Raw genomic sequence first — 13,582 nt, forward strand, 5'->3', positions numbered from 1 at the left:
ACCTTTATTCCCTTCCCTTGATTGAGAAACTACGGTGAAGTTACCAAAGCCCTCCCATGGTGGATTCATTTCATCTTCATCTTATCTCAATGCATATATATACATGCACGTCCCATAAAACGACAAAGATGTTCCATGCACATCTCTCTCTCTCTATATATATATATTTGTTCTACTAGTAGTATATAATATTATGCAGAAGGAAAAGCCCTCGAATATGGAATAGAATAAAGCAGTAAAGCGCACTAACGTACTAATAACAGTAAAAACAAACAAAGAGACGTACTTGAAATACGAATTTTGTTACTCTATATATTTCTCAAATATTGAGAATTCTGTCGCTATCTCTCAAATATAGTCAGTTCTCCATAAACAATTTTAACCGAATCCCGCACCCCTTTCTTTGTTTAGCTCCAAGCGCCCTCCTTTGTTCTACAAACTTTAAGATCTGAAGTTCCACTATTACCGACTTTTGGGGTTCTTTCAACTAAATTTCTGAAGTATTCTGCTGTATCCCTCGGACAATATGTCTACGTCTTAGGTTGGAAATGGTACAAATTTACTGTGGTCCACATATTATGTAGAATTTTTTTTATCTCTTAAATTGTTATTTACTCCGATAATATTGAGACAGTTATCTTTGAGATAATGATATATATTGAGTTGATTGTGCAACCTTATCTCCAGTTTTGATGGAAACAAATACCGCTTAACGCTTGTGATCCCATTAGTATGGTGTATCTTATACCCCATATATTATGTATGCATAAGGTAGAAAACTTGGCCGTTTATTATCAGGATTAGAGAATTTCAGCACAATTAGAGAATTTCAACACACACTTGAACAATAACCACTGAAAGTAATTAAGTTTTAATTTATTTTCTTCGACAATGGCTCTGTGTTTAATTTTATTTAACAGAAAATAGAATTTTTTCAATTGATATTGTAATGACAATTGTAGAACAGAAAGTCATAAGGAAACAATTACTCACATGAAATAGCAGTAACCTATGAGTAAAGCAAAAGGTTGAGTAAATATACTAACTACTCTAAAGTAGTACGCCAGGTTGGATCTGTTACCAACTAGGTGCTACTTTATTTCCGGAAGCTCTTTAACTTAATTTACCTCATCAAAAGTTGTGTGCAAGTACGGAACTAAAGAAAATACAGAATCAATATCACATTTCATTTCTATAAAGGGAAATATTTTGTGTCCCAAAAAAGAAAGTATTCTACTCTAAAAAGTGACTGTCCATAGACGCAATTAACAAAGTTCGGTATGCACTTTGCATAAATCTTCCTAGGGTGTTTCATGTGGCAAAAACAACAACAAAAGAAATTTTATAAGAAAAAAAAAAATAAACAAATAATAAGAAGATGAAATAAAGATAACATGGTAATCATAGTGGTGATGATTTTCATGCAGATGCATTCGCTTTGGCTCTTTTGGAGTTTGCCTCTGTCACAGGAGAGCAGCCTTTCTTTGTCTCCTTCTTTTTCTTCTTCTTTCTTTGCTTTTCCAACATTAGTTGAATTGGTAGTGTTAGAGTTCAGTTGAGCTATCAGATCTCATGCAGTACCTTAACTTTCAGTTGAAAAAGATCATATATAGTGAATTGAAAGAAAAAAAGTATATAACTATATATATATATACTAGTAGTATATAGTTTTGGTCCTCTTTGAATTGTTGACTTATTTGTGCAAACTTCAACAAGGCTTGAAATAGTAATATGATGATATGCGTGTATATGGGAGTTTTCCTAGCCATGATGATCGGGGTTGTCAGGGTCAGGCCAGAAATGTGAGTACTTCAACCAGTCAGCATCTTGAGAGTTTGCGATGGAAGACTCCTGCAGCAACACAAATTGATAAACATATTCAGATAATTCAAATTTTGGATTTGTATTTGCATGTCATAAATGAAATCACACATGAAGAATCTTCTTTTTTGCGTCTTCTTTCCAAAATGCACATGCCCGCATAAAAGTAACATCTTCCTTTTCCTACACTTTATTGATATGTTGATATGTTTTCTTAGCCAGGGAGCAATTAATGCCAGGATTTTGTCCTAATTAAACCATTTCAGCATAAACCGTCTTTCTAAAGGTTTTAGCTCGAGATTAATTTCACATTCGGAGCAGGCTCAGATGTTGAAGATATAATTATGTAAATAAACATGCATTATACTCCCTCCGTCCCATAATAAGTGTCACTTAAGCCAAAAACACGCATATTAAGAAACTAATAATGCAATCTGAAATTTACCAAATTACCCTTATATTACTTTTTCTTCTTGATTAGAGCATGCACAAGTAGTAGACATTTTGACATTGGGAATCCAACAATACCAAGTTACTATGTGGCTTGTCCAATCATCATTTAAATATTACTTTAACTTGTCAATTTTTATCTAAGGGTAGAAATGGAAAAGGCTAGCCAATTTATATCTTGGTTTCCTAAGGTAACACTTATTATGGGACAAAATTTTTTGGCGAAGGTGACACTTATTATGGGACGGAGAGAGTATAATAGCTTAAGTGTTCAAAGAGCTAGTCACACTATTATCAGATCAAGCAGATGTTCTTGGTTGACAGAACGTATAGTAGAGCCTAATTAGTTTATGATTAGTATTAAATAGTAACATAGCTTATGATTAGTTATATTATTAAGATTGGGAATGTAGAGTCCAATTCCAATCTAAATAGAGAAAGCATAATTATATTATGAAGTCATTGCCTCACATAGAAAGGTAAGAAGAGAAACGAAAAGAGTTGTATTTTTACACTCAATATTGTTTTATAATATTCTTCATGGTATCAAAGCTTTGGTTCTAACCTAAGTTATTCTATATCCTCAACCTTGTTCCACGTTCTTTAATGGTCAATTCAACTTCCTCCACTCTCTCCCTTTCACTAGGATCTCTCCCATCAATTCATAGCTATATGTCTCATAAAATTGAAATTCTCAAACGATCTTGTTGGGAGAACCTAGATAAGACGATTGATGCAGACCCTAAAGATTAGTGATATTATCTTGAAGGAACCGCCATCTATAAATGTGGTAAACGAAAAAAAACTATGAAGAAATCGTCAACCATAAGTTCATAGAATGGGAAGAAAAAGGCATCGTGGTGAGAAGTTGGCTAACTAGAACCATGACTGAACAGTCAATCTTCCTTATTAATGGCTGCACTTCGACCAGGCAAATTCTGAAAAATCTTGAGGATAATTACCTACAAGCTACCAAGGATAAGGAATTTTAATTGAAATAACAAATTCAGAGTATCAAGATGGGATCAAATTTTGTAGATGAATACATAAAGAATTTAAAGGAATTTGTCATAGTCTCACCACTATACGCAAACGCGTTAGACGAAGATAGCAAGGTTGTAGATTTTGCTAAAGGTTCTTGAAACAAATACAAAACCTTGAGGATTGTTATGCTAGGCAAGACTCCATATCCGACCTTCACTCAGCTTGTTAGTGCGAGAGGGTACGATATGAGAGAAAAGAATAGCAAGAAGGATCGTATTTATCAAGCCATGACTTTTCAAGCCGAGAGAACACAAGGTTCATTTACATGGATTCTAGAGCAATCTTGGAGTTGTATCATTGCCATCCAACTTGAGGAGGATGATAGATAGAACATGTAGTAGAGCCTAATTAGCTTAGAACTAATATTTAACTATTGATATAGCTTAGGATTAACTATATTACTAAGATTGAGATTATAGAGTCCAATCTCAATTTAAATAGAGAATGCATAGCTATATAATGAAGTCATTACCTCATGTAGAGAGGTAAAAAGAGAAACATAAAGAGTTATATTGTTACACTCAATATTATTCTATAATCTTCTTCAGTTCTAGGTTCAAATTTTACGCCCACCTAATATAAAAAATATAGCTTATAAATCAAGAAAGAGGTTGGAGTATCTTTGTTTAGTGTGTAAGATTATGAATCGTCATTTTATAGCAAATGCATACAAATTTGTACTTAGGAAGAAAACACAAAAGGATTCAATTGATATTTGGAAGCTGCGACCGACCTCTAGCCTCCTAGGGTATTGCCTGCATCATCAGAAATTTCGTGCTACAATGAACCATTTTGTTGTGAAGGATTTATGTCAGAATGTCATTTAACCAACTTATTCTAGTTTATTGGATTTTTGTTAGGTGTGAATTGAATATAGTTCCATATGGTTAAGGACCAGGACAACTTAGTCTGGGAATATGAAATATTTACATTTTGAATTCAAAGCGAAAAACCAAAGATAACAAGCACCTTTATCCAAAATCATAAGCTTGTCCAATTTTATATGCATGGTAAGATGGAGCAACTTCAAGCGAACGGGCAAATGAAAAAGAGGAAGGAGAAAGGAAGAGTGGAACATATATGCAAACTTACTCCTTTCACGTCAATTTTTGTAGCACTATTTGATTGGACAGGAAGTTTAAGTAAAAAAAACTTTTAAAATTTATGGTCTAAAATAAGTCTTAGACATTTATATGACTATAAATCATCTTGTTAAGAGTTAAAATGAAAATTTTAAAATTAAGTTATTTTTAAATATAACAAAGCTAAAAAATAAAAATAAAAGTGTCATAATTTGAGATAAAAGGGGTAACAGAGATGAAATTATTGTAAAGAAGAAAATGGTGCAATACGAAAGAGGTGAGGGAAGGAGAGAAAGACGCGAGGAAGTAAAGGAGATTGGAAGGGAATAAGGGAGAGCCAAACTCTTTTCCTTTCTGCATATCACTTCTTTTTTTTTTTTTTTTAATAGAAAAACAAAAGAAAAGGAAAGTAAAAGAAAACGGTTTGATCACAGTTACCTTTTGACTACTGAATCCCATGCATGCAATTGAGTATTTTGTGTCCTTTTCACATGATGATTTATTATGGACGCCCCTTAAAAAGTTACTCCTATTTCATCTTATATGAATCTATTTGAATATGTAGAGTTCAAAAAGAAGAAAAAAAGAAAAATATTTAACATTTGTGATCTTAAAATGTCATTATATAGTTGTGTAGTTATAAATTACTAGCATGTAATTAAGGATAAATAATAAATTTAAGGTTTAATTATTTTTAAATATAAAATAATGTCACATAATATGAAAAAGAATTGTACTAATTGAGAGTAAGCGGAAATTCGCAAGCTCTAGATTTATATCACTTGTGGTACCAACTTCAGTAATTTTTACAAGTCATGTGCAGTGGCGGATCCAGGATTTTCATTCAGGGTGTTCGGGAAAAAAAAAAAAAAACTTAATATACACTGTAATTTTTTGCTGAGGGTGTTCAAAAGTTAATATATGCACATAAACACAGAAAATTTACTCTATATATATATACTGTAATTTTTTGTCGAGGACACGTAGATCCGCTCCTGGTCATGTGATCATGCTTTGCCATTAAAACTATAAGAGCATAAAATTTGCAAAGAATAAAGAGATAAAGAGATAAAGGAAAAGCCTCTACGCTTCTAGCTCCTTTTCTTTTGTTAAAATAATAGTCAAATAAAGAAGTAAATTACTTTCTTATCCTACCCATATCCCTTTCTTTATTCCTTTTAATATTCTTTCTCGATTGTGAACAAATGAGTATGATATATAATCTTGAAATTGAAGGTCAAAAAGTAGGTAACTTACTCCTTTGATATCAGTTGAAGTGCAGCCCATAATTAATTGTTCCAATTCAGATGCAGACCTTCCTCCTAGTTTATGATGTTGTTGCTGCTGCTGTTGTTGCTGTTGCTGCCGAAAGATGATACACTCAATTAGAACAAAACTCGAACATAATCATATTTGTGATCATGTATTGTCTGCAACAAACATGGATGTGTAAACGCCTCAATGGAAGAGCTTATTTCTTGTTCCTATTTTTTAGTTATTGACATATAAACTCATCATGTTGCTAATGCAGCTCTACTTCCACCTCTTTTTTTCTTTCATAAGGCACTTATTACCTATCAACATGTCAGTCGTTATCCGTAGGATTTAACTTATATATTTTTAATTTATACTTCATCATTATTTTTGTATTTTAACCTGCTACTATAGCAAGTAATATTAAAAGCAAAATCATGATTTGAACTTTATGGGGTCGATATTGAAATTATATCACATCAATCTAATTAATGGGTTCGAAATCTTTTTTTTTTTATAATTATATCTAGTGATTTTTTAAAACATATATAAGGTCTAAGCCAAAGTTATTGGGTTAAGATGAACCTAGTCTATTTACTACATCTGCCCCTAAGTAATGTATCTTATTTTTCAGATTAACAATCTCACTTTTTGTTAACAGTTACATATAGTTATCTCTATTTTACAAGGTAAGAAATTTAAACTAGACGAATACAAGTACTGACTTTTCTTTTTCAGTGTCCCCACTTCATTATAAAAGGACGAAAAAGAAAGAAGAAAGTGATATTCTGTTTCTGAGTTACCTGAAAGTTGTCATTTGGAAGGATTATTGATCTGGGAACATGGAAGGCATCTTCACCGAGAATAACGGATGTGTTATGGAGAGGAGGCGGAGTTAAAATGGCTGATATTGGCGGCGTTGGCCTGCTAATGTGGAACGCAGTGGTCGAAACCAGATGATGCTGTTGGTGTTGGTGTTGGTGTTGGTGTTGGTGCAGCTGAGGATCATGTGGCTCACCCATGTCACGTTCGTCCGCTGCTGCAGCTGCTGCCGGGCCACCTTCCCTTGCAATTGAACCTTCACCTACTACAATGCCTGCCTGCAAAATTTTGTTATTTTGGTGTTATCTTTTTTATTTTAAGTTTCAATCTTACTGGTAGATTGAAATGCTTTTTTCTCTTTTTAATAGCTCAACGACAAAAATAAAATATTGACAGTTATTATCAAGCAAGTGTAGTACTATAATTTTTATTTGCTACTTATTTAAGCAATGTGTATCAGCGTATGTAGAAACTGAAAAACAACGTTTATTTGGTTGTGTCTTGTTTTCTTCTTGTCTAGCATGAATTTGACGTTTCACGAAGCTAAATAGTTGAGTCTTAGGACCAAATACTATTAATTGCTCACCTACGTATCACGTGATGAAATAGCGGGCATTAAAAAAAAAAATCAAAACAAAATGTAAAAAAAACTACGCAAGAATATCAACAGTTTCGTTTAAATGCATCCAAAGAGTAGGCAGAAATACACTACTCCCTCCGTTTTAATTTATGTGAACCTTTTTGGAGTACAACGGTCAAACTTCATAACTTTGAACCCTAAATTTTGACATAGATTTTTCAAGTTTGTAAAATTTATATATTTAGAAACTACATTAAAAGTACTATAAGTCATGGTAATTTATAATTAAAATAATTTAGAAAAAATGTAAGGAAAGCATGGTCAAAGAACCACCTCGTAAACTCTCCAAATAGTAAAGGGTTTACATAAATTGAAACAGAAGGAGTATATCCTTTCTAATGGATGAGAAGTATACAGTGGAAGAATTGATTAATGTAGAAAAGGGAGATGGAGAAAAAAGAAAGAATTGAATACCTCATGATCAAAGGTTTTCCTAAATGGGAGAAAGCTAAAATGTTCAGGTTTGAATTGTTGAATATTATCCATAGTAGTATAAGTTGACATAGCAGCACAAACAGCAGCAGACAATTCATCCCTATGAGAAGAAGGGATATTAGTATTATTGATGTCCTTTGATGAAGAACAACTCCCGCTCCCACTATCCCTTCTGCTATTAACATTATCACTGTTTGCTTGATCTCCACCTCCAGCACTGCTAGTAGTGTTACTCCAATTACATTGCCTTGGTTGTGTCTGATAGAATATCTTTGACACCACAAGTTCACCTTCTTTCTCTTCTTCATGTTGTCCCAAATGGTATTGATGCATTACCCAGTTTGTCTTCTCCGGTTTCCGGTTCTTCCCAAAGTTTGTGTAGAGAACTAGAATTTTCTTGCACCCTCTTTGCTTCCCATTCACCATTACTGGCCTAGTCTTGCCTGTCTTGTGCCAACGGGTTTCACCCCCAGCTTGCAAGTCTTGGCATTCTGTTTGGATTTTCCTTCTTTTTCTTGTTCCTGTTGTGTATGCTTTTGATGGTCTGTGGAAGAAATGCCTACTTAGCCCATCCCTTGTAACACCTAAACAAGGCAAAGCAGTTGGTAAAAATCATTGTTAGGTAGGACAAACTCAAAAGTTTTCTTCCAGGATTTAACTTAACATATATTACATGTTATGGCATTATTTTTCGGGTTACTAATTCTAATTATTATAAGCAGTTACCTATAGTTATCATTGAAGTAACTTGATAGTGTAAAAAAAATCATATACTGTCAACATATAAAAGTTAAACTCTTTCTTGAATGTCAGTGAGGAAAAACATGACAAGGAGAATAAAGAAAACCCTAAAACACATGCAGTTTAAATTTCTTTCTCCCTTGCAAACAAGAAAGATGCGAAGTAAAACCTACCTCCTTGAATTATGGTACAAGAAATTGCCCATATTTCTTGTGTTTGTAGGTAGGGGAGATAAATAGTTGATCAATACCTGGAAGTTTCTCAGGATGTGTATAGCAAATCCCATCTTCTCCTTCAATAGTAGGAATGAACTCATCAATCAAAGGGTGAGATTTTGATTCTTTAGACACTACTTTTGCTTCAAGGTGTTCTATCAATTCTTGATCTGTTGGGTCAAACTTCACTCCTGCTGGTAGACCTACCCAGTCCTGCCAAAAAAAAAAAAAAAAAAAACTACTATATTAGCCAAATCATGGTATTAATTAAAATCCAAAATACTCTTCACAAACATAAAAGGAAAAACCGCAGAATTAAAATTACAAGAAGACACCCTTTTCGAAATGACAATATTAAGTACTCCTATAGAGAAAGAAACATTTTTGTAATTTGAATTAAAAAGAAAAAGGAAACATTTAATTTAAATGATTAAAGAAAATACTCATGAAGCAGCTAGCAAGCATGATTCTTTATCTTGATTTGATTCTAGCCTCTCTTTTTTTTTTTTTTTTTTTTTTCTAATTTTTTTTCTTATGGAAATCTTTCTAATGAAGCAAAGAATATTAAGTAAACTATTTATGAAAGTGAAAAACCGTACCGGCTTTCCTTCAAGCTTGTGTCCACAACCAGGACACTGCTTAGATCCACACAATTGGTGCTCTTCAAGCTTTGCATCAATTAGATCAGAACTGCTTATGGATCCCAACTGATGACTACTCTTATTCATTGCTTTTTTTTTTTTTTTGGTTATTGGTAGATAATTGATTCTTTCTTTTTCTAAACTATTACCTCAGCTAAAATTCTTCCATATGATCCTCTAAGGAAATCTTGGTATCAGGCAGAACCCTTTGAAAAGCTTCATAGATATCAAGAATCCTGTGGACTATAAAACAAACAAAACATTAATATCTTTCAGAAACGAAAAGAATATTATTACTAGTAATTAATAAAATCCAAGATCCCTCCCTCGACCAAGAAGAGAAAATCCTATAAAAACTAGCAACATATACTATAACTCAAACATGGTGTGTATTTAAAAAGAAAAAAAAAAACAAATAGTAACAAGTTAAGAGTAGTACCCTAAAAAACTGGAAAAAGGGAGGAGAAGAGGTGAAAGAAGAGAGAAGAATAAGGGGGGTGAGGATGAAGATATATATAAAACCAACTTTAACCCCTCCAGAATTCCCTCTTACTTTAACTGAAGCCAATTAAGAGATAAAGAAAAAAAGGTGCCACATAAGATAAATATCCCTGTCTTCTATATGCCCTACCTTTAACTTCCCCTTTGCTAATTTAAGCAATGCATGAAGACCTTTTTTCTCTGTTTTTTCTCTATGTATGTTTATGTGTGAGAGAGAGAGAGAGAGAGAAGGAAAATATAAGAAAGAAAGAAAACCTGAGTCGGTTTTTTTTTTCTGTGTCCGTCTCTCTCTTTGTTTGTAAAGCTCTAAAGCAACCTTCTTACACCTTTGTTTCGAGTCCCCTTGACTACTAAAGCAAAAGCTTCGGAACGGCCTTCACAAAAGCACAACCCCACCCCCACACCCCCAACACACACCCTGCTTTCTGTTTCTTAACTAAAAATATTAAAAGTTACTTATACAAATTTCCTCGACACTCCTAACATGGGATGCTTTAAGAGCTGCCTAAGTTACTTATTTCCCCCGTCTCATTTCATATGAGGGTGTTTGACTGGCCACCGAGTTTAATAAATATGGAAAAACTTTTAGAGCTTATGATCTAAAACAAGCCTTAATTGTTTGTGTGGTTGTAAATCATTTCATTATAAGAGTAAAAGAGAAATTTTGAAGTTAAATTATTTCTAAATATAGAAAGGCGTCATTCTTTTTTTACTGACTAAAAATGAAAGAGCAACATATAAAATGGGATGGAGGGAGTATATAAATTGACAATGTAAAGATTTTTTACTCAATTTAATCTGTGACAAAATGTTAGTTACAAATTTAATCAGCGATATTACTGTATCGTATAAGTGACATGTTAGTGCAATTTTTTTTTTTTTTTTTTAGGTAATATTAGTGTATAAAATCTAAACTCTATAAAATAAAGCCCGACTATCTACCACTATAAAATTTGACAGAATAAAGTAGTACATGATTTGAATAAATAAGAATACATGTAAGATATGAAGAAACAATCCCTTTTAGGTACTTTGCAAAGGAATATTTATTTATACTCCGTCTGTCTTTAGTAATTAGCTCACAAAGTACTACTAGTACATTTGATGTATTTATTCGATTCTCTTTTTGACGAGAAAATAAAGAGGGGGAAATTAAACAGTTTTTTTTTCATATATAATTTTAATTTCTAAAAATATTAAGAATTACAGGCTCCTTTATGAAATGAAACAAAAGATAATTTAGTGAAAGGAAATAAAATGATAGTAATTCACATGGGTTTTGAACTAATCATGATTCTTTTGGCATGTATTGTCACTGAAAGATATACGAAGAGATAAAGAAAAGAGAGAGAGAGAGAGACACGGAGTATGGGTGGTGTTTGGGGTTGGGGGGGGGGGGGGGGGGCGCTGTACAAGATTGCTTGATATGCAAGGAAAATAAGCAGTATACTTGATGGACCGCCACCACCCTTGTAATTAAATAATACGTAATGTTCATGTATATACATTATAATATACATGTATTTTATTTCACAACTTAGATTTACACCTAATGAAATTGAGAGTCCGAAACCTAAATGACCCGATAAAAATCAAAATGAACCAGAATACCCCAAGAAAAAAAGTTGTTACCAAAGTACCTTTAACGCAGGAATTACGCAAGAAATTCCTACGTTAAAGGAGTTAATCGTAACAGCTCAGTTAACTCCTTTAACGCAGGAATTTCCTGCGTTAATGACATCATTTCCTATAATGCAGGAATTTTCTGCGTTATTTGGCCTTAATAGATTTGATTTTTTTGGGGGGCTCTTTCGTTGAAATTCGCACTTTTCCCGTACTTTGGTCATAGATTAATCATGCTTTAGGCTTTGGAACGTCAATATTTTATATAGAACCCTATTTTTTATTTTTTATTTTATTTTTTTACGATTAATAATATAGGCTCAATACATCAAGGATATGCAAAAGATCGGGTCGTTGTTTTAGTGGTTGAAAAGTGCTCGAAATAAGTTTTTGTTTGAAAACTTGTTATCATTAGCTTTAAGTTTACTAATTTTTAAGGTTTAAATTTAAGCGTGTTATTTTAAAATTAATGCATAACTTTATTTCGAATATGTCACGATTTTTTTTTTTTTATGATTAATTTAGGATGTCACACGAGTTAGTTATAAATGCTAATAAACTTAGATAATATTTATAAATATAAATAGATACCCAAAAAATATAATGTTTACTTAAATTGTAGAACTCAATTGCATATACACTATCGCGAATGGGTCCCACATGAAGTATGCTTGAGACTATCCTGAGGCCTAAGGCTAATATCATCCCCCGCTCTCGCCCTCGCCCTCGCCCTCGTCCTCGCTCTCGCCATCATCCCCATCCCCCTTTCTCCTCTCAATAATAGGGTGCTCTAAGCCATGATCATCAGCTTTTCCCTTCCCCCTTGCGCTTTTGAGCATAACGTGCTTCTTCTTGGGATCTCGTACCGCTGGTACGCTCGGAATATCCCGTCTGATAGGTTGATCCACATCGGGAGACTGGACCTCAACATAATCATCCTTGTCGGGAGACAGGACAGCAGGCGCTGAAGGACGAACCTGAAAAATATTTAACAATTAGTACCAATTGTTATTTATATTGAATACATTAACGTTTGTTAAAAAAAACAAAAATCAAACCTGTGTATCAACGGGTGGTACGAGTAAGCTCCTGAGAGGGCTCCTACGGTGGGTTTGGCGCAGAATCTAAAGTAGTCTCATGGATGGGATCTTTGAAAGGCTAAAGCTGGAGCGGGGTGATGTTCGAGGTCCAAATAAATGTTAAGAAAATTGAAGTAATATTCAACTTATATTTATTAAAATTAAGTTTTACTAAAAAATTTACCTGTGGCTCGGCAGGCTCATGAGAAGACACATGTAGCATGGCATGCTCATGAGAAAACGCCTGAGTGGGTGGCTCTGATGGACCTACTGTCGGCGAATCCTAAAATATAAAAAATTACAAAATAATAAGTAGCATATATATATATATATATATATATATATTTAAAATAAGTACTTTAATGTTTTAAGACGCGGGGAGTTAGGGGCCGCTCGCGTAAAAGAGACCACGCTATATCCATCCTACGGGGACGGAGCAACGTCCCCATCTGTATAACACCACCCCACAATAGCTCGGACCTATGATAATCTTGCAGAGCAAGTACTGATCTATCGTCGGGCCCCGAGTGAACGTTCGGATCTATGGAGGTGTCATATCTGTACAAACTAAGTTATTCATTATTCTTGAAACTAAAGTGAAATTTTATTAACTAATTAATTATTTATAGGGAAATTATATTAACTAACTAATCATTTGTAGGGAAATTCTATTAATAATTTTCAATCCAAAACTAAGAATTTAGTTTATTGTTCGTTATTCAGGATTTAGTTAGTTATTCGTTATTCAGAAAATTATACTTAACTACCTAATATAATGAGAAATATATCCTTTGTCCTTCTTTATTCAAAATTTGTGGATTATGAGAATTATGTTGTATTATATTTCTGTGAATGATTATATCTAATTATAATTTACTTAATTAAATATTTATATTAAATAACTAATTATTCTCCTATCTATAATTAAAGTAACAACAAACTAATTCATTTAAAGGGAATTAAATAGTTAACACATAAAAAATAGATAACCAATTAGCACATTAACAATTAACATAGGATAAATAATTTCACAAATAAAAAAATTAACAATGACATAATTGTTGGAAATATTAACAATATTAATCAATAGAACGAATAAAAGGAAAGGATCAACTTATCGGATTATCACTGCGTCGTGATTGCCACTGCCTTGAAAGCGATTTCGGCCCGACTTCGGTGCAAATCGTTGTAGTCGATTGCTCCCAAGGTTCCACAGCACTCCCAAACACTTGCA

The 13,582-nt window shown here is 33.2% G+C and overlaps 1 protein-coding gene across 1 annotated transcript; it reads right to left on the bottom strand.

Moving 5' to 3' along the window:
• Nucleotides 1-1,166: 1,166 nt before the first annotated feature.
• On the bottom strand, nucleotides 1,167-9,722 carry LOC132041376 (NAC domain-containing protein 75-like). Its single transcript, XM_059432087.1, is given in 8 exon segments — nucleotides 1,167-1,851; nucleotides 5,655-5,789; nucleotides 5,792-5,827; nucleotides 6,455-6,751; nucleotides 7,528-8,132; nucleotides 8,540-8,717; nucleotides 9,104-9,388; nucleotides 9,585-9,722. Coding segments are annotated over 7 exon segments (1,470 nt in total). The 5' UTR covers nucleotides 9,233-9,388; nucleotides 9,585-9,722; the 3' UTR covers nucleotides 1,167-1,761.
• Between the last annotated feature and the right edge of the window lie 3,860 nt (nucleotides 9,723-13,582).

The sequence above is a fragment of the Lycium ferocissimum genome, unplaced genomic scaffold (genome assembly GCF_029784015.1).
Source record: "Lycium ferocissimum isolate CSIRO_LF1 unplaced genomic scaffold, AGI_CSIRO_Lferr_CH_V1 ctg10030, whole genome shotgun sequence".
NCBI classification, from domain to species: Eukaryota; Viridiplantae; Streptophyta; class Magnoliopsida; order Solanales; family Solanaceae; genus Lycium; species Lycium ferocissimum.